At 37.2% G+C, this 23,168-nt stretch overlaps 1 protein-coding gene across 1 annotated transcript in view; it reads right to left on the bottom strand.

The window, feature by feature from the left end:
• The window catches only part of KIFAP3 (kinesin associated protein 3), a 479,627-nt gene that overhangs the window by 112,657 nt on the left and 343,802 nt on the right, over positions 1–23,168 (bottom strand). The window contains 3 exon segments of the mRNA XM_053693102.1: positions 6,256–6,445; positions 7,158–7,243; positions 22,140–22,238. Of these exon segments, the coding sequence (XP_053549077.1) occupies positions 6,256–6,445; positions 7,158–7,243; positions 22,140–22,238 (375 nt within the window).

The raw sequence follows: 23,168 nt of genomic DNA, 5'->3' as shown, positions 1-23,168 counted from the left end.
CGTATAATATCAAAAATGCACAAAGAGATCTAAATAATGGCAAAAAAATAACCTCAGTGGCCAAACATTTTTTATCACATCATAAAAGTCTGACAAAGGATCTAAAATACACAGTAATCCAAAAACCATCCCTTGGCATAAGAGGAGGTAATATTGAAAAGATATTGCTGAAAATGGAATGCAAGTGGATCTATTCACTGAATGCAGTTAAACCAAATGGAATGAATGATTTTAACAATTATTTTGTATACCTATAGGTCAATCATTCCATATTTCAGTATTATAATAAATGCAGTTGTATAAAGACGTGTACTATAATAATTAATCAAAAATAAATAAATAGTTTTGAACATTTATGAGCAATGATATACAGTACAACAATATTGACACTGCAATCTATTTGTGGATAAAACTGTATGGAAATAAACAATCAGTCCATTTTTCATGGCACTATTTTTAACCCCTTAAGGACACGGCCATTTTTCAATTTCTTTCCCTGAAGGACCAGGGCTATTTTTAAATTTCTGCGGTGTTTGTGTTTAGCTGTAATTTTCCTCTTACTCATTTACTGTACCCACACTATTATATACCGTTTTTTCTCGCCATTAAATGGACTTTCTAAAGATACATTATTTTCATCATATCTTATAATTTACTATAAAAAAAATTATAAAATATTAGGAAAAAATGGAAATAAAACACACTTTTCTAACTTTGACCCCCACAATCTGTTACACATCTACAACCACCAAAAACACCCATGCTAAATAGTTTCTAAATTTTGTCCTGAGTTTAGAAATACCCAATGTTTACATGTTCTTTGCTTTTTTTGTAAACTATAGGGCCATAAATACAAGTAGCACTTTGCTATTTCCAAACATTTTTTTTCAAAATTAGCGCTAGTTACATTGGGACACTGATATCTGTCAGGAATCCCTGATTAACTCTTGACAAGTATATATTTTTTTTTAGGAAGACATCCAAAGTATTGATCTAGGTCCATTTTGGTATATTTCATGCCACCATTTCACCACCAAATGCAATCAAATAAAAAAAATTGTTCACTTTTTCCCAAATTTTTCACAAACTTTAGGTTTCTCACTGAAATTATATACAAACAACTTGTGAATTATGGCATAAATGGTTGTAAATGCTTCTCTGGATCCCCTCTTGTTCAAAAATAGCAGAAATATAGGACCTTTGGCGTTGCTTTTTGGTAATTAGAAGGCCGCTAAATGCCACTGCGCAATCACACGTGTATTATGCCCAGCAGTGAAGGGGTTAATTAGGGAGCATGTAGGGAGCATCTAGGGTTAATTTTAGCTTTAGTGTAGTAGACAACCCCAAGTATTGATCTAGGCCCATCTTGGTATATTTCATGCTACCATTACACCGCTAAATGCGATCAAATTAAAAAAAAACGTAAAATTTTTCACAATTTTAGGTTTCTCACTGAAATTATTTACAAACAACTTTTGCAAGTATGGCATAAATGATTGTAAATGCTTCTCTGGGATCCCCTTTGTTCAGAAATAGCAGACATATATGGCTTTGGCGTTGCTTTTTGGTAATTCTAAGGCCGCTAAATGCGCTGCGCACCCACACGTGTATAATGCCCAGCAGTGCAGGGGTTAATTAGGTCATTTGTAGGGAGCTTGCAGGGTTAATTTTAGCTTTAGCGTAGAGATCAGCCTCCCACCTGACACATCACAACCCAGGATCCCTCCAAATAGCTCTCTTCCCCTCCCCCCATCCCACAATTGTCCCCGCCATCCTTAAGTACTGGCAGAAAGTTCTGCCAGTACTAAAATAAAAGGTATATTTAAAAATTAAAAAAAAATTGTAAAGCATATTTACTTATGCAGCTGTGTAGGATCCCCCCTTAGCCCCCAACCCCTCCCTGATCCCCCCCCAAACAGCTCTCTAACCCTCCACCTCTACCTTACTGGGAGCCATCTTGGGTACTGGCAGCTGTCTGCCAGTACCCTGTTTGCAAATACAAATGTCTTTTTTTTTGTTTTTTTTAAACAAAAAATTCAATTTTTTCTGTTAGTGTAGCTTCCCCCCCACAGACAAATCCCCCACCCGCTCCCAGATCCCTTATTTTATTTTTGTTGGGGATTGTATCCCCCCCTTAATGCCAGTTTTTTTATAATTAATTTGCTGTAGTGTAGCGGTTCCCACCCGCTCCCTCCCCGTGCACGCGCCCACCCACCGGCCCCCGTGCACGCGCGCGCTCCCATGCGAGCGCGCCACAAACCCCGCCCCCCGATCCCGCCCCCCTCTCTCTTCAATTTGTCACCGATGGCCGCCCACCCCGCCTCCCACGGTCAGCTCCCCACCCACCAACGATTGCGGCCATCGATGACGGTGCAGAGAGGGCCACAGAGTGGCTCTCTCTGCATCGGATGGGGGAAAAAGGTTATTGCAGGATGCCTCGATATCGAGGCATCACTGCAATAACCGTAAAGCGGCTGGAAGCGATCAGGATCGCTTCCAGCCGCTTTAATCCCCAAAGTCGTACAGGGTACGTCGCTGGTCTTTAAAGACCAGGTTGTGTGCGACGTACCCTGTACGACTCGTGTCGTTAAGGGGTTAAGAAAATTTATTATTTTTATAATCAAAAATTTTCACTCACTCACATCCTAAGCACTTTTTACAAAATGTCACATTTTAAAGCACCGTTATATATTTTTGTTTGATTAAACACGTCCCAGTATTACCTAAAGACAATGAATGTATCCACATATAATTCTAAGAAAGCATTCTAAATTTATGATATCGTTTATCAAGTTTCATCACTATAACATACGCAGCACATCACCATTTGACTTGTCTCTCATCACACTACCCCACATTCTTTGTGGCACATAATGTGAATTAGAATTAATTCACTTCCACACTTTTTTCACATATTTTATTTTTTGTGTATATAAAGTAATCACTTATTCCAGATAGGGAACTATCACACTGGAATAAAATAATAGAACATATAGATCGAAGTATATATTATCTATGTGTTACACAAATACACAGCACATTAAAATTAAGTATTAATCATTTTGGGAGAGTCCGGACATGCACACAGTTTTTTAATACATGTAACAATGACACAGTAAAAAAGCTGTATATGTAGCTATTGAAAAATCCTCGTAACATCGATCGTGACTTACTATATGCATATATATCCTAGATGACTCATGTAACATGTTTATTAAACATTCATATACAGTGTATACAGATATATGAGACATTCCATGAGTTTGATATCAGTCATCGCCAGTTTGTTTACATGTTTTGTGATCAGCCAATGATTTATCTTCAATATCACACACCCAGTTACTCTAACCATTCTAAAGCCACGGATTGGTTTCTAACACGATGAGTCAGGAATAGGTATACTCCTACTTGATGACGAACACTAAGAGATACGTCGGCCATTAATTTCTAAACTGACGATCAATTGATCCAATAACAGGCTGATACCTCCTCTCGTTATAACCAATGATATACAGGAGGATGATCCAGTCTAGTTTAGACTCTTTGACGCTACACACCCACTACGCGTAAATGATAGATGCAATGATTGACAGTAGATGCATCCTATCACAGGTGGACAACGCCTACCACTGAGACCAATAATGTTCAGTAGGTGGGCCTAAAGTCGGCATAAATCACGGCAAGTAACAGCGGCCCGCACCCCCTCTGAGGAAGCGTTTGTCCGACAGGGGCAGCTTAGTCTCTCCTGTTCGTTTTTTAACTAGCTTGCTCTTGTTGACAAAAATATGCCTTATTAACCTTACTATATCCGACACAGCCTCTGGTCTTTAATAGTGTAATGGTAATAATAATTAGCCCTCGGATTGTAAGGGCTTAGTCTATTTTTATTATATTTCAGACTGAGGACTGGCGGATACTTTGAATAATTTTCTCTATACCTTATTGCGACAGTGCAGTTAACTGAGTTTAAGTGTTTTTAATTTCTCAGCCCTGTCACTGTATGTGTGTGAGTTCCTTGTTGATTTAATAAAGTTTAATAGTATGAATGAAATGGAACACTTTTAACTTGTGTACACCTTTGCTCTAGCAGAGCTAATCCGTATTATACCATTGCAGCACTGGTTTTCTTTTTTAAACTGGATTGTATCCTCTATTACAATTAGTTTAACTAGTTGTTGCAGATATAGATAGATAAATCACCGTTGGGTCATGTGAGTCGTGCTGCTGTTTGGATCAGTAGCCATATCAGCATAAGACAAGTAATTATCTGCGCCCCCCCCTATGGTACTTTAAAGGGACAGTAATCTCGAAATTAAACTTTCATGATTCAGATAGAACATTTTAAAGCATTTTTTCAATTTACTTCTATAAACAATTTTGACTTAGTATTCTTGGTATCCTTTGTTAAAGAACAATCATAGCCGAGTTCAAGAATTTGCAGTTGTCTTTAGCAGTCTATGGAAGGAGGATTTGCAACAATTATAACATTATTATAAACACGGTTGCAAACACTTCTGTCAGATGGCAAAAGACAAGCAAACTACTGATCTCATCAAGGATTACACCTTAACAAAGGATACTAAGAGAACTAAGTCAAAATGAATAATTGTAGTAAATTTCAAGCCATGACTGGCAGACTGCATACATTGCTGGGGAAAAATAATGATCTTTTAATTTTCATATTGTTCTACCGAATTATAAAAATGTTTATGAGATTAAATATTTTTAAATATATTAACATAATATGAAATTTCTATTCACTGTAGAAGCAGAAATTGACTGATTGGTGGAAACCGTCTTCCATTTCAAGGTTAAAATGACAGAACAGACCTTTATGTGATGTCAATTTTGATAACATCTTAAAGGGAAATGAAACCTAAAAATCTTTTTTTCGTGATTCCGACAGAGAATACAATTTAAAAAAAGTTTCTCTTTTTTTTTTCTATTATCAAATTTGCTTTGTTCCCATGATATTCTGTGTTGAAGAGCTATCTTGGTAGTTGTCTGGATAACTACATGGCAGGAAATAGTGCTGCCATCCAGTGCTCTTGCAAATGCATAACATTCTTGCAAAACTGCTGCCATCTAGTGCTCTTGCAAATGCATAACATTCTTGCAAAACTGCTGCCATCTAGTGCTCTTGCAAATGCATAACATTCTTGCAAAACTGCTGCCATCTAGTGCTCTTGCAAATGCATAACATTCTTGCAAAACTGCTGCCATCCAGTGCTCTTGCAAATGCATAACATTCTTGCAAAACTGCTGCAATCCAGTGCTCTTGCAAATGCATAACATTCTTGCAAAAACTGCTGCCATCCAGTGCTCTTGCAAATGCATAACATTCTTGCAAAACTGCTGCAATCCAGTGCTCTTGCAAATGCATAACATTCTTGCAAAACTGCTGCCATCCAGTGCTCTTGCAAATGCATAACATTCTTGCAAAACTGCTGCCATCCAGTGCTCTTGCAAATGCATAACATTCTTGCAAAACTGCTGCCATCCAGTGCTCTTGCAAATGCATAACATTCTTGCAAAACTGCTGCTATATAGTGCTCCAGAAATGGGCCAGCTTCTAAGCTTTATGTCCCTGCTTTTCAACAAGAGATACCAAGAGAATGAAGACAAATTGATAATAGAAGTAAATTAGAAAGTTGTTTAAAATTGTATGCTTTAACTGAATTCCTAAAAGAAACATTTTGGGTTTCATATCCCTTTAAAAGGACAGTAAATCTAAATATTTTCTTTCGTGATTCAGATAGAGAATGCAATTTTAATCAACTTTCTAATTTACTCCTATTATCAATTTTTCTTTGTTTTCTTGCTATCTTTATTTGAAAAGCAGGAATCTAAGCTTTGGATTTGGCCCATTTTAGGTTGAGTACTTGGGTTGTGCTTGCTGATTGGATGGCTAAATGTAGCCACCAATCACAAGCCCTATCCAGGGTACTGAGCCAAAAAATAGGCCGGCTCCAAAGTTTTCATTACTGCCTTTTCAACTAAAGATACCAAGAGAATGAAGAAAAATTGGTAATAGGAGTAAATTAGAAAGTTGCTTAAAATTGCATGCTTTATCTTAATCGTGAAAGAAAATATTTGGGTTTACTATCCCTTTAAGTAATTAAATGTAATACCATTACATAACATGAGGTTATTTTTTACAAACGTTTTTATGGTCTATTTTAAAATGCTGAAATTGTAATAATAAAACCCCCCCACAATATTTAAAGTATCGTAAAACATAGTGCTCGTGATCACCTGCGCTGTAGTACAGATCATTTCTTTCTAATATATCTCCTTCATGAATGAACGACTCAATGGGCTCATCGCCGTAAATGTATTGTTCATTTTCATCCACCTGGCGATTTTCGACCATCTCCAGCCACTGGGAATTGTGCCAGCGGAATTTCTCACTTTGTATCTTTTTTGCACATTCCTCGTCATACTCCTAGAATGGGAAAAAAAGCAACTGATTACATGCAGATAAAAAAAAAAAAGACGCACGTGTCAAGAGAAAGGCTGAGCACTATTGCCTCTATGTTTCATTTCCTATCCAGGGAATTAATTTTCCTTTCTAGTGGGTGCAACAATAACACCTTAGTTGCAGGAAGTTTCTGCAACACATGGAAAAACTTAACGCAATTATTGAAAGCGAAAGGTTCAGGAGACATTTCCTATTTGGGGATGGGCTGGGATCATTACTCACAGACACACACAAGATTGTTCGTGGAACATGTTATCTGCTATAAATACATTCCAAATTGGTTTCCAAATTTTGTGTATAATTGTGATTTGTCCTACACTCCCTACAGAAACCAAAATCTGTATCTTTCAAAATGCTACAAATTAACTATTTCATTTGCAGCATTTGTAGGCTACAGAATTTGATTTTAGGCCTCTCTAGGGAGTGTGTAAGAAAACACATTTTTTTTTTTACACAAAAGCAGAGACAGTACATTTAAAATGATACTTTATGATTTAGACAGAGCATGCAATTTTAAGCAATTTTCCAATTTACGCAAAGGATACCAAGAGAATTTGATAATATACATGTAAGTAAATTGAAAACTTGTATAAAATTGCATGCCCAGTTTAAACTATAAGTTTAATTTACACATAACTGTCACTTTAATGACTTTTTAATACATAAGTATACTCACCGCTATAATGTCCAGTGTGTTATCGCACACTTTTCGTATCTCTGCGTTCTTATCGTGCATCAGGTCTATCAGGTAAGCAGGAGCCTCTGTATTGCAGGTTAAGGTACTATATTTTTTTTATTAGCAATTATATTTATATATATAATAATAATAATCTTAAAAGTCGCTTATTTGAAGGCAAATCCCCTGGTCCTCAGGCCCTATAAATGACATTTTTTGAAGCGTTTCTGACTTTTAAAAGGAAATCACAGTCTCACATAAAGTAATAGCGAAAATCCAGTTTCTCCCTTTATATGGTTGTTTTTTTTTTTATTCCCTGTAAATTAATTCTACGTCAAGAAAGAAGCTAGGAGTGGGTTTGTTTTGAAGCACACAAGTTTAGGAACAGTTAAGTACGGATTAAAGAGGCAAGTTAAAACTGCTCATTTATATGAACGCTAAACTAAAGTATGGCTTGTTAAGAAGACAACAATATCACTGATCTGTGCAGTACTTCTGTCACATGGTACATATCCAAGATGGCGGCACCCAATGCGAATGTGCAGAACTTAGGTTACAAGAATATCCAAGATGGCGACACCCAATGCGAAGATGCAGAACTTAGGTTACAAGAATATCAAAGATGGCGACACCCAATGCGAAGAGGCAGAACTTAGGTTACAAGAATATCCAAGATGGCGACACCCAATGCGAAGATGCAGAACTTAGGTTACAAGAATATCAAAGATGGCGACACCCAATGTGAAGCTGCAGAACTTCACTAAACAGCACTTTTGAAGGGTTAAAATAATAAAATAACTATGAAAAGGGCTGCAGGCACAGGAGGAAAAACAATAGCGTAGTGAGTAGAAAACATGTGACTACAGTTGTACCCAGCAGTTTACCAATCCTTTAAACTTTTTAGATTTAGACAGAGCTTACAATTTTAAAGAACTGTCCAACTTACGTCTGTCCTCTAATTTGAATTGTTCTCCTTATATTCTTGGTTGAAAAGCATACGTAGGAACAGCAATGCACTACTGAGAGCTAGCTGCTGATTGGTGGCACATATATGCCTCTTGTCATTGGCTCACATGATGTGTTCATCTTGCTTCTTCACCAAAGGATACCCAGAGCAGTTGCAAATTTGATTACAGGAGTACATTTAAAAGTTGTTTAAAACTGTAATGCTTTATTTGAATCATAAAAGAAAAATTAGGGAGTATGTGACTTTAAATTTGGTGAAACGGCATCTATGGATCTCCTGGAGTTTACAGATCGGATGAATAATACTGTATTTAATATTTTGTGCTTGGGCATATTGTGTGCAAATTACAAATTAGGGTGGAAACTATCAGTGGTTTGGCTAATACTCTCGTATATTTCTTACTTAAAGAAATAGGAAAGTCAAAATTAAACTTGCATGATTCCGATAGAGTATGTAATTTTAGGACACTTTTAAATTCACTTCTATTTTCAAATATGCTTTGTTCTTTTGGTATCCCTTGTTGAAAAAGAATACGCACATATCCTACACAATTGTCTTTTGTGATTGGCTGACTAGATGTGTTCATCTCGCTGCCAGTAGTGCAATGCTGTTCCTTCAGCAAAGAGATAACAAGAGAACAAAGCAAATTTGATAATGAAAGGAAATCAGAAAGTTGTTTAAAATTGTATGTTCCATCCAAATCATGAAAGAAAATATTGGGGTTACCTCTCCCTTCAATTACTCTGCTGCAAAATGTCCATGGAATTTTTTTTTCATCTTCAAATGTTGACTCTTAAATATATTTCTTGTAAGCAGAATAGGTTTCTGGGGCTTATATTTAAAAAAAAAAATTGTTTTAAAAAATGTTAATTTGATTTATATATACATTTGGCCCTCGATTTACAACGGTTCAATTTACACCGTTTCAGAATAACAACCTTTTTTTCCAGTCATCTGACTGCTATTGAAAAGCATTGAGAAGCAGTGCATTTATTAAAATAGCCAGTAGGTGGAGCTGTCCGCTTGTGTTGCAGCAAAGCCAAGCAAGCTGAAATTAATCAGTTTAACCAGACCTGAGCTATTGAGCAGATTTTAAAGGAACAAGATCTTCCTGTCTATAAATCAGTCCAGATTGGAATGCACAGAAAGAACTGTTTGCAGAAAAATGCAAGTGAAGTCTGTGTTGTGTGATTATTTTATTAGGTTTATAATGCTGTTTAGCAAATGTTTTTGTTCATTTAACTTATTTTATTGATATATTCTGTGCTGTGTGATTATTTTATTAGGTTTATAATGCTGTTTAGCTTTTAAAGTCTTCATTTCAAAGCTTTAAAAATAATGTATTAGGTGTTACTTATGACTATTTTGAGAGGGCCCTGGAACCTATCTCCCTCACTTCCCATTGACTTGCATTATAAACTGGGTTTCAATTTATAACGGTTTCAATTAACAACCATTCCTTCTGGAACCTAACCTCGGCGTAAAGTGAGGGCTACCTGTATATATAAATAAATAAATAAATAAAATGTGAGTAAATTTTTTTTTTATATATATATATATATATATATATATATATATATATATTTTTTTTTTTTTTTTTCCTATTAATACATAAAATACAATCTATAGTATGGGCAGAGGGATATCAGTTTTTAATGTGTCCCTTTACATAAAATAGTTGGACAGTTCTACTATATATTTTGATGCAGCTCGCTGGATATGCTGTGGCGTTTTGGGAATGCTGTAACTGACAAACAAAAAGACATCAAACCTCTAAGCTGAGTTTATTTTTGACATTAGGCAGCCGAGCAAGCAACCTCGCGCCCCGCTGTGAGGACAGACTTGCAAAGCTGTGATTTAAAAACATCCACAGTGCAGACATGACAAGCAATTTCCCTAAAACGTCATGTAATCCCTAATGCAGGAAGCCTTTACGTGCATGTATGTGATCCTTTTATTAAGCAATGACCAATTTAGTGTTTCCTGGCTGATGTACGACATGAAGCAGAAGACTTTAAAAAGAAAAAAAATCAGACTTGTTAGCACTCAAAATTAAAGAAAATAAATTTTGCTCCACAATGTTCTCTAGTAGGAAAATATATAACCCCTGAGTATAATATATATTACTATGCACTGGTTACTTTCAGCGGTTAAAGGGATGTGAAATATTTTAGAAATATTGTATTAAATGTAAAAGTTGTTTAAATTTAAAGTCAAACTAATAAGAAGTGCAGTTATTACATGGATAACTAGTGCTCACAAGGACACAAAAAAATATTTTTATTCCCCACAGGAACATCTTTTTTTTCCAGACCACAAAGCACTGTACTTAGTTATTAAAGGGACACAAAACACAAATTTTTTCTTTCATGATTCAGATAGATTATGTAATTTTAAACCACTTTCCAATTTACTTCTATTATTTAATTTGCTTCCTTCAGTTGTTATCCTTTGCTGAAAGATTTATCTAGGCAAGCTCAGGAGCAGCAAAGAACCTAGGTTCTCGCTGCTGATTGGTGGCTGCATATATATATACAGATTTTCATTGGTTCACCCATGTTTTCAGTTAGAAACCAGTAGTGCATTGCTGCTCCTTCAACAAATGATACAGAGAGAATGAAACAAATTAGACAATAGAAGTAAATTAGAAAGTTGTTTAAAATTATATTCTCTATCTGAATCATGAAAGATTTTTTGGGGGTTTCATGTCCCTTTAAATACTCTCGTTCAGATGGAAGAAATAAAATGTTTGACTATCATGACCGTTTAAAGGGACACTAAATACGTTTCATGCACCTGCATCTAATTATGGGGGCCGCCATTTTGGAGCCTAAGTAAAGTGCAGGTATCTAAAGATTTGCTGCACATATATAAACATTGGAATGAAATGAAATCTTGGTTTCAAAATGGCAGCACCCATAACCTCAATACTATGCTTATAAAAAGTATTTAAAGTGTAATGTATAAAGTGTAAAGCAACTAACTGTGTAAAACCTATAATTGTATGTCAAATATATATATATTTTTAAATAATAATTATTTTAAAATAATTTTGAGCCCCTTGAATTCCCTTTCTTGACTTTTTTTTACATTTTTTAAGGGATAGGAGGGCTATACGGTATCAGAAGTTGTACTGGCAAACAAATATCTATAAAAGCATGCTTTCTGAAGCTCATTGCCTCTGCGAATAGACAATAAAGGGACAGTAAAGTAAAATTAAACATTCATAATTAGGATAGATCATGCACTTCTGTTTTCAATTTGGCTTTGTTCTATTGGTATCTTTTATTGAAGAGTAAAACTAGGTAGGCTCTTAAGAGCGTGTGCACGTGTCTTTAGTAGTCTATGTCAGCAGCATTTTGCAATATTATTTGTAGCTTTGTTATACAATGTTGCAAAACACTGCTGCCATTGAGTACTAAAGACACGTGCACACTCCTGAACTTTTTGAGCCTACCTAGTTTTACTCTTCAATAAAAAATACCAGGAGAACGAAGCAAATTTGAGAACAGAAGTAAATTGGAAAGTTGTTTAAAATGACATGCTCTAGCAGAATTAGGAAAGTTTAATTTCGACTTTACTGTCCCTTTAAACATTAAATGTTAGATAGCAATGATTTCTTCAAAGCAGGGGTTAACCTGAAAATAATATGCTGATGGATTTTTAAATGATTAGTTGCACTTATTTTTAATTTATTTAAACAAAGTTTTAGTGTCTATAATGCAACAGGCCTCTCCCTCTATGTTGTAACCTAGGTTTCCTTCCCCACTAAAAACAACCAGGAATAGCTAAAATAAGTGTGCAACCAATGACTATGTAGAATATTGAAAGAGATAGAGTTGAATGGTTTAAACTACAGTTTATTTTATTGGTTATGCCTCTCCTGCCCTTAAAGGGACATGATACCTAAATGTTGAAGCCCTTAAAAGTGATGCAGCATAGCTGTAAAAACTTACTAGAAAACTCTATGTAAAAAAGGAAGTTATTGATCTCAAAATTTCCTCAGTAGCCACATTGTAAAGGGACTTTAAGCAGCCAATCAAGATGCTAGTCCCAGGACTTGCAAGAGTGTGTGCATCTGGCATCTGCAAGCACAGTCATGTTATTTTCCCTCTAAGTTAAGAAAAAGTTTACTATGAAATATCTCAAGAATTAAGTGAAATCTCATGAGATTATAGTAAAGCAAAGTGTGATATCAGCACTGATGAAGCCGATTGGCTGTTTTATTCATTTATTTAATACAGCACTTGCTGTTGTGAGATTAAGAAATTGTGAGGTAAAATATCTTCTTTTTGACAAAGAGATGTTCAAGTGATATTTTATTGTCAAAATAAACACTATGACATATTAATATCAAATGTTTAGTTATGTGTAGTAAAACAAATTTGTAAAACGATTTTATTATTAATTTTGTCCCCTTTTTCTGTAAATTTGCTCTAAAAAGTAGAGATTTTCTAAACCTTAGAAATGGAAATGTGCACAGCAGACTTCTCAGGGCTAACTCTCCTATACATCTGTACCTAATAGGCCTCAGCAGATTTACAACTGCAAAACAATGCAGTGCGTACTAACATCAAAACATAAAAAAAGCATATAGCGATTACAAAATGTTTTATGACCCTTAACAAAATGCTAAGTGAGGGTCATACCAGAAGTCGCAAAAAGGAAATCATTTCAAATTAATATTATGTCAACATTAAAGCTGCTTATTTTTTTATAAGGCAGTTTTAGGTTATGCAGAATTGGATGCACAATATTTATATCTCGTTAAATGCACATTAAAGTAATTTTGTTTAGTATTAGACAGTCACTGCTCTGGAAAAAAAATCTGCATACAAAATAAATGCTTTAAACACATTTTAAAATATAATTTTTTTTTAACAAAATCTTCATTGTTTTATGGTCAAGAGAAATACCCCTTAAAAAGCCTTGAGTATTTTTTTTATCTTATCTCCATTGCAGTGGGCCGGTTACGGACAAATATAAATCAGCTACTGCAGTGATTAACCAATCCCTGAGCAGAATGTAGGAGGGGTAGAGAACTGCATTCCACGTAATGCCCTCTAACCTCCCTGAGGGGAGTGGCCAAATGATGATGTTTTGGTAGCATTAGTAGTAAAGCGGTCAACAAAAATAATGAAAGTGCATTGCAAAGTTGTTTCAATATGCATAGTTAGACCTTTTATGGGGAATTCAGTTTTGAGTTTATGTCCTTTAAAAAATAAATATCACTAAACAAAGTAATCAAGGGACAGTAAACACTTTGTACTTACAAGATTTGTATTCAGCCTTGCAGAAAATGATTTGAATGCATTACCACCTTGTCTGCTGCAGCTGTTTTTCAGTATTGAAAGTAGATACAACCAGCCACGGTCATTATGTTAGCAAAAATATGTATTGTTTTGCTGTTTCTTATCTAATAACCTCTAATTAGCCAATTAGGAATATATATGTAAGCAGGGTTCCAAAATGAGCAGCAATGGATTTGGTTGGTGCTTGGAGAGCATCTGATACTATAGTATACTATGCTACCAATGTAATTTATAGGAGTTGAGATATAGTATTGCGCTATTCCAAAATAGAACATAGGACCAAATCCATTCTCTGGAGACTTCTAACGTGAACATATTTTAGCTTTCCTCTACTTTATCAATGACCAAATTAGTCAGATGATCTACTAATATCAAGACACACAAAGAGAAGAAATGAAGACTTATGTGCAACCTTGTAGGGACAAGTTTGAACACTATTTATTTAGGAACCGATTGCACTTATAACCATGAAACCTGGCATAGATACATTTTATTAGAGGCATTGCCTTATATATTTACTAGCATAAATGCGTCTAGTAAAAGCTTTCACAGCTTCAGGGGCAACATCTAATGTAAGCCTGGCATACGTCAGAAGGTACCATATACCCGCATGGAGATATCATGCATGTGCATTTCATTACTTTTTTTTTTTACCAGAATGCTCCTTTAAAGAGACAGTCTATTTGAAAATGTTTAATGTTTAAAAAGATAGCTTATTACCTATTCCCCAGTTTTGCATAACCAACACAGTTATATTAATACACTTTTTACCTCTGTAATTACCTTGTATCTAAGCCTCTGAAGAATTAGTGCTGGCTCCTGCATATCACCACAGGATTGAGCACAATGTTATCTATATGTCACACATGAGTTAGCACTGTCTGGCTGTGAAAAGCTGATAAAATGCACAAAGAGGCTGTCTGTAGTGGCTTAGAAACAGTCAGCAATTTAGGGGTTTACAGGTTTTAAAGTATATTAATACAACAATGTTGGTTGCTCAAAGCTGGGGAATGGGTAGTTAAGGTTTTACCCAAGAAAAACAAAATTACTTTAGAGACCATCCTGGAGTCATTTGATGATCATTAAACTACTTTAGAAGCCTTTTGCACATCATTAGGCACAATCAGGCTTGTAAAGTCATCAGCTAAGGTACAAAATTGTAAAAAAAAATGTTGGTGATGATTTCCGAATGATTAGCAGATTACCTTACTGATTACTTCACAAGCATGAGCAGCCAGTGAATGACTCGAGTCATCTCATTTAAATATTTTGGCCTGTGGGCATACTTCAGGATGGCTTCTGATGACTAGTCTGGATTCATTGATTACTTCAGAATGATTTCCGGAAGATCATCCTTTTTGACTAGAGTATCTACCTTTTTTAAACAATAAAAAAAAATCAAGCAGACTTTAACATACTAGGCAAATCTTCATTTTTTTCTATGTGATACACCTCAGGTACGGATCCTTGCTTGCTTCAACAGGATCCCATCCATTACCAGAACACAGGAGATTTTAAAAAATATTCAGGTTGATAAAATGGGACCTAATAAGCTGGCTATTAACAACTAAATGTAGCTCTATCCAGGGTGCTGAACCAGAAATGGTCCTGCACCTGAGCTTACATTCCTGCCTTTTCAAATAAAGATACCAAGAGAACAAAGAAATGCTCTACCCGAATCATAAAAGAAAAAAATGTGGGTTTCATATCCCTTTAAGTCTGATTGGGGGGAAAACAGACACTTTTATATTCATTGTAATGTAATTAGTAATTGTCAGCATTTGATCACTTTTCTGCAGAAAGAAGGATAAAATATAAAAAGCTGCAGTCAATCAGTTGGTGATGGAATGACAACCTATATTGGTAACAAGATTCAAGCAGACCAATGGGGAACTACTGAAGTGGGTATAGGTAAGGTCAATAAAAGACACATATGTTCTATGAAGTTTTTTGGAGCACTGAATAAGATTTATGATAACATGTAATGGATTTCCATGCTCACTGCCCAGTCTGATCTCGTGAGTTCAGGTTCTCTGATGTGCGGTTTCTTAAATGGAACAATAGCACCTTTGTCAAAGAGCAACTTTTAAAATCAACTGCAATTTTAAGCGAATTTTTACCAGACTTATAACCATTTCATAAGTCAGTGAAATTATGTTTGTTAATAAAGTTATTTCAAAATATATGAGCGTTTTGATTAAATACCATCATGTTCCTAGGCTGTAACATCTATTTTTTTCTCTAGGTTTGTGAAGGTGTGTCCTGTTCAAGGCAGCTAGGGGAATCAGCCAATGAGCATTAATACACCAGTATGAGTTGTGTACAAATTTGTTTTTCTTTTAAAGGGTCAGTCAAGTCCAAAAAACACTTTCATGATTTAAATAGGGCAATGCAATTTTAAACAACTTCCCAATTTACTTTTATCACCAATTTTGCTTTGTTCTCTTGGTATTCTTAGTTGAAAGCTAAAACTAGGAGGTTCATATGCTAATTTATTAGACCTTGAAGACTGCCTCTAATCTGAATACATTTTGACCACTAGAGGGCATTAGTTCACGTTTCATATAGATAACATTGAGCTCATGCACGTAAAGTGACCTAGGACTGAGCACTGATTGGCTAAACTGCATGTCTGTCAAAAGAACTGAAATAAGGGGCATTCTGCAGAAGCTTAGATACAAGATAATTACAGAGGTAAAAAGTATATTAATATAACTGTGTTGGTTCTGCAAAACTGGGGAATGGGTAATAAAGGTATTATCTTTCTTTTTAAACAACAAAAATTCTGGTGTTGACTGTCCCTTTAAGTGCAAATGCTTTAGGATATTTTTTCACTTTAAAAAGGTTGATATGTTTATCTTTTGATCACTCTATTTAAATGAACATTGTACCCAAATATGTTCTCTGCTCCAAGAGAGTATTTCTGAATGTATTTCAGTGCTTTTTTGACAAATAGATGTTCCTACACTAAAAAAGAAAATTACCTTTTCTTGATATCTCTTGAACGCAATGAAGCACATCACTTACTTAAATTGACACTGTACTATAATATGTACTTCCCTTTAATGTGTTCTAAATTACTTGCTATACCTACTGCAGAGTATTCAAGTTATAGGAAATGGTTTCTTCATGTTTATTTTTGTATTTGAAATAGTTGGTTTTGTTTATTAAAACCATAATCTGTTGTTCCCAAGGAAATGGAAAGGAGCCAAAAAAGTAAACCTGCTAATATTATCTATGTTTAAACATAGTTAGTTATTGAAATGCTAACTATAGCTGGGCACAACCCAGTATTTTAGATACAAAATCTTGTCTTCCCACAGGGAGATTAATTAATGCTATTGTTTCCTGCTTGCATAGCTGTTCTACAGAGAACACCTTTTTTATTCTTATTTTTTAGTGTAGGTGGTGGTTTCTACAGACAAAAGCAACAATTACAAATATCAAAATAAAGGTAAATTAACTTTTTGCAAAAACACTTTAGCAAGTAAAATGAACCATAGAGAACACATTTAAGTACAATGCCCCTTTAACCTTTTTTTATGTCAATGTATTAGATTTGCTACTCATATACATAATAACAATTTCTTGCGTTTGATGCCCCTTTAAAAAAGCAATGTGAGTATCTGAGTATCTAAAAAAACAACACTGCTTTGTAGAGAGAATCTAAGCAATGTTTGATTTGCTACAAGGTAGCAGTGATGTCAGTTCCAGACAGAAACCGCAGACAGTGTCAGAGATCTAAGCAGCTATTGCTTTGCTTGTGGAAAATTGTGAAGGTAATTACAGTGACTATGTTTCCTGAACAACAACGGCCATCACTGCAGTAATCTATGGAAATACCTCCGCTTTTAATGGCACACTAAACATTATATAAATGCACTGGCGGAAAATAAATGGTGCGTTTAATACAAGCGCTATAACGACTATAACTCAGCTCTTACAGGAAAAGAAGTATCTGTTTCCTTGTTTGCATCTATAATAGAGCATTTTAAAATGTACTATAGCTTTGTTTTATAAGAAAGAAAAAGAAATGCGGTTCCATCCAGTGCTTTGTTAAAAAACCCCATAAATTATGCTTATCTGATCATTTTCTTTTCTTCAGATGGAAAGAGTCCACAGCTGCATTCATTACTTTTGGGAAATTAGAACCTGTCCACCAGGAGGAAGCAAAGACACTGCAGCCAAAGGCTTAAATACCCCTCCCACTTCCCTCATCCCCATTCTGCCGAGGAACAAGGAACAGTTGAAGAAATATCAGGGCCACATAGTAAAAACACGGGCGGAGAGCTGTGGACTCTTTCCATCTGAAGAAAAGAAAGTTATTAGGTAAGCATAATTTTAGGTTTTCTTAATAAATGGAAAGAGTCCACAGCTGCATTCATTACTTTTGGGAAAACAATACCCAAGCTAAAGAGGACACTGAATGCAAAACCGGAGGGTACAAAAGGCGGCCCATTCTGAGGGCACCAGGCCTACAAACCCTACCCCAAAAAAAAAAAAACGCTTTGTCCGAAGCCGAGAAAACTTTGAAAAAAGGGAAAAGGCCCCAAGGACACTGACCCGCAGATAGTCCATAAGCCTTGCTAGAGACCGTAGAAATGGATACGACTGAGCCAACCCGCCTCCAGGAGACACCGTCACCCAGCAGTTGGCCCCAAACAATCCACCCCTTACTAGAGAAAGAGATCAAACCTCAAAAAAAGAGAAACCCAAGGATCCCCGAAGGGACCCCAAACATAGTGCAACCGGTTCCAAATGAAAAAGGGAACCCTGAGAACCAAATCAAGCCAAGCTCACAGAGACCCGAAACAGTCTTGAGAAACAGGCAGGTAACGAGAATCTCAGTACCCAGAGGGTATGCCAACTCTCAACCTCAAGAAGTGAAGCCACTAATTTAACCACTAGACCAAAACAGCAGGCTTCCCAGACCCCGGATAAAACAAAAACCGCAAGGTTAAGACCGGGAACAGAAACCGAGAAGAAAACTTCTCCTAAATACAAAATGCAACCGCATCTTAAATGACAACTGAAGCCAGAGTCCTTAAGTCACAGACAACTCAGAATATCGAAATATTCAGAGACCGAACACATGCAGCAACACAGGTAAGCAAACCCCTGAGACAACCCACACACCACAATCATACCAGGATGACTCAGAAAGGAATACTTGCAGACAAGTAAGAGCAGCTGAAAAAAAGATATCAAACCCTATTGTCAGACTGCTAAACATCCACTAAACAGTGGGCACACCACAGGCTATCCGAAAGCCGTCAGTCCTTCTCAAATATCATGAACATAGATAAAGCACAGAACCTCAAGGAGGCTCACCGACCAAAAGACCCGAGGATGGACACATATCTCAGATCCTGCTCCACACCGGACCAGCCCAAGCGACAGGCAGGTCTGAAGAAAAAAAAAAACAGGGGAACAGAAAGGACCCCAAACACCAACCCCTAGGGAAGGACGTAATGGGGTGAACTTGGTCACCCCAACAGAACTCAGGTGCTAACCCAAATAGGTACTGTCAAAGATAACCCTATAGGAGATGAACATCGCAAATGTCGAAGATTCCTATGAGAACCCATTAGAACTGACAGTCTCAACATAGAGATTACAATCTCCATAGAAGGAACAGCACAAGCCACATAAAGGCAAACTGCTCCTCCTTACAGGATAAAAATACCTGTTCCAACTTCCTACACACAGGACAGGACAACAACCCTCCAGAGAGAGGAAAAAAAAACTTTCATAAGAAGGACAAACAACACCCCCTAAAAGAAGGACACCTATAAGAACAGAGCACATGCTCACAAGGCATGAGTCAAGTCTGATGAAAACAAAAGCCGAATGAAAATCATCCAGACGTCCTTAAGAACACTGAGAGAACTCCCCACGAAGGGGAATATACATTGTTCAAAGGACAAGGCAAGCCATAAGTAGTATAGCCGAGAGCGCCCAGAACCTGGCCAAGCTGCTAGCAGGTTCCTACCGGCGGCAAGGAGGCCCTGAGTCCTCCAAACTTCCAACCCACGCGGGGAGGGAAACACTAAATCCCGATGAAATCACGGAAACAACAGAGTGTGTTGCAGCGGAACTCCACCGAGTCCCAGACGACCAGCTATAAAGGCTAACAAGTACTGAATCAATCCCCCATGCCTCGCGGACCCTCAGGTCCTCTCAGAAAGCTTAGCTGAACTTGTCAAAATAAAAAACAAGGAAAAACACAAATAATAATGTGAAACACTCAGCGCCTCAATCGGACCAGCAAGGCAGATAGGCGCTGGTTGTCTAAAATAGGCCTCAATACAGAAGGATCAGAACCCAATCAGGACCAGCCTTAAACACAAGGTCGATACTGTCAAGGCTGCAATTGGTCACCCCTGTGGAGAATAAACAGCAGACAAACATAGGACTAACATGTCCTAACACAAACAAACTTCTGTAGAAGTAAAGCGATATACAATTGCGAGCATCGATTCCAGAAAAATTCCCGAAGGAAATACATAACATGAGCTCAAAATAAAAAATCATCCTAACTGGATTAAAATAAAGATAAGGCAACCTGTAGGTTATCACCCAAGAAGACCGGGATCATGTTCTTTCAGCTCAAGACTGGAAAAGATACTCAATAAACAAAGCTATAAAAAGATTATGTCATCTTCATATAGCTAATTCTGCGAGCGATTCGAAGTAGAAGACTGAGAATTCCCATATCCATTAAGAATGGGATCCTCCAACAACGCCAAAATGTGTCTCAATAGGACACGAAGGCGCACCAGTCTATAACAAAAGGCACAGCATACCCTCCCCAGAGCAGAAGACGACCCCGAAAGTTGACCCCCTGATGCCTCAAGGACAGTCGTTCCCCCAGAGAGCTGAGCAGGCCATCCCATGCCTGAAGAACACGTACAATATTGTAAGCACACTTCTGGTAGCTGCAGATGTGCCAGTGCCATAATAATGGACATGCGAAAATGTGCCCTAACCTCCGGAGAGAACAAGCCACCTTCCAGAGTAGGATAAGCAAAATCTGGGTTACCTGCATGTGTAGTAAGAGTAGGTGATAGGGAACTCGTCACTCGGGGGACGGGACCCCCAGATACGAATGGCTCAGCGGCTCCTTGATTCCCCGATCCCAAGGAATTGAGCGCTCTAAAACGGCATTCTGAACATAACTGAAGGGCATGTATTACCCGGGCCAATTCGTATTCCTCACGAGAAATAGACTCTGAGTCAGAGACGTTTGTCTCCAAATTATAAGAATCCTCCATAACTGGGATATTAAATACAAAAAACGGACCAAATAGGAAAAGTAAACGGCACCTGACACCCACAATGGCTGGGGCACTCACCACCTCCTAGGACCCAGACACCAGCGGACCAGAAATTTTCCGTCGCCATGTGGTCAGGAATGCGGAAATGGAGAGTCAAAACGTGACCACGTGCGGTCCAGAAAAAGCGTGCTTAACCTAAAGGTCGCGTCACTTCCAAGGCCGTTATGTTCCTAGTCAAGAGCCTAAGTAACACCACACATAAGCAGGTCGGATCACATAACAAACATGATTAAACCCCCCCCCCCCCGTTCAATAACCCCCACAGGAGATATTAACCCTTGATTCCAAGATACAAAAAGAGCCTTACTGAGACCCTGAGCTATAGTTAGTCCCGCAAGGTGGTAGTCTTCCAGGAAAACATTTGTATTACAATACAATCATAATGAAAGTAAAATGAAACCATCTTACCGGAATCTATGCCATGGAACAGGAACACGGCCCTTCAAGTGTGAAAGATAGTAGCATTGCCTCTGCCATGGACTGGAGAGAAGAAAGCAGACAGTGAAACTCATCAACGCTGATTGCTTGTGGAGCTGTTGATATGAGTCGGGATGGTTTCGCAGAAAGACTCTCCCTGCATATTCGGACTCTAACTTTCATCCATGCCCTCACTGAGAGACTGAAAGGATTACTTAAAACTCCAGTTCCATGCTGAAGAGTACTACCCTCCATAAGAGACTATTGAAAACTTCTGACACTTCTCTGCCAACCTCCTGGGATGAAAGGCAAAGAATGACTGGGGGATGAGGGAAGAGTATTTAGACCTTTGGCTTGCTGGGGCGTCTTTGCCTCCTGGTGGCCAGGTTCTAATTTCCCAAAAGTAATGAATGCAGCTGTGGACTCTTTACATTTATGAAGAAAAAAAAATAATTAACCACTATAGTAAACACATTATTAATATATAACTATATATATATATATTTTTTTTTTTAATAGAACTGCAAGTAACAGACACTAATATAAAAAATAATATGCACAGATACTGATCTAAAATTCAGTATAAAACCTTTTAAAAACTTACTTAGAAGCTTCCAGTTTAGCACTGTTGATGAGGTTAGGCTGGGAAACCCAGTAAAAGGGGCTGAGAAAGAGGAAGAGCAGACCCTCCCCCCTCCCCTGCATATGAAAATTACACAAACAGGAGCAAGCATTAATCTGTAGACTTCTTTGGGGCTTGGTTAGGAGTCTGAAAATCAGCACAATGTTATAGAAAATAAGCACAATTATACAATGTTACAAAAACACCCCCAGATGGGCAATATAAATGGATTATCAACAAAACATTTATGTAAAGAAAAATCTAGTGTACAGTGTCCCTTTACATCTATTTTATTGCACTGCAATCTTTGAAGAAATAAAAGGATACGGGTATCTTTAATGATGACATCCCTGGTCGCCTGGTGAAAAACCATCTGGTAGAAGACATAGACGATCTGGCACACAAACTCATCATCTTCTTGTTGTGCTAAAATAGTTGAAAACATTATTTTATTTTATTCTGTAAATATATACCAAAAAAATATTCTTGCAATCATTTTTGGTATGGATGCTTAAAAGGGACAAAAACGGCAAAAAAATATTTCAAAATGAATTACAGCGTATTCCTTCTTAAAAAACACAATTTATGCTTACCGGATAAATTTCTATCTTTCCAGGCATGGAGAGTCCACAACGTCATTCCAATTACTAGTGGGATATTCAACTCCTGGCCAGCAGGAGGAGGCAAAGAGCACCCCAGCAGAGCTGTTAAATGTCACTTCCCTTACCCATAATTCCCAGTCATTCAGCCAAAGTAAAATGGAAAAAGAAGAAACACAACGGTATAGAGGTGCCTGAGGTATACTAAAAAAAACAGCCGAATTATAATTTAAAAAGAGGGTGGCGTTGTGGACTCTCCATGCCAGGAAATAAATAAATTTATCAGGTAAGCATACATTTTGTTTTCTTTCCTATGGCATGGAGAGTCAACGTCATTCCAATTACTAGTGGGAACCAATGCCCAAGCTAGAGGACACGGAATGAAAAGGGAGGGAGAAACAAGGCAGGAGGACCTAAACAGAAGGCACCACCGCTTGAAGAACCTTTCTCCAAAAAGAGGCCTCAGCCGAGGCAAAAGTATCAAATTTGTAGAATTTGGAAAAAGTATGCAAAGAGGATCATGTTTCGGCCTTGCAAATCTGTTCCAGAGAAGCTTCATTTTTGAAAGCCCAATATGAGGAGACAGCCCTAGTGGAATGAGCCGTATTTTTCTCAGGAGACTGCTGTCCAGCTGTCTCATAAGCTAAACAGATAACACTTCTTAACCAGAGGGAAAGAGTAGAAGTGGCCTTCTGACGCTTACCAGAGAAAACCACAAACACTGCCAAATATTTTTAGTTGCTTGGAGGTAAAACTT

Source organism: Bombina bombina, chromosome 10 (genome assembly GCF_027579735.1).
Source record: "Bombina bombina isolate aBomBom1 chromosome 10, aBomBom1.pri, whole genome shotgun sequence".
Lineage (NCBI taxonomy): Eukaryota > Metazoa > Chordata > Amphibia > Anura > Bombinatoridae > Bombina > Bombina bombina.
This window is presented reverse-complemented; position numbering and strand designations above follow the sequence as displayed.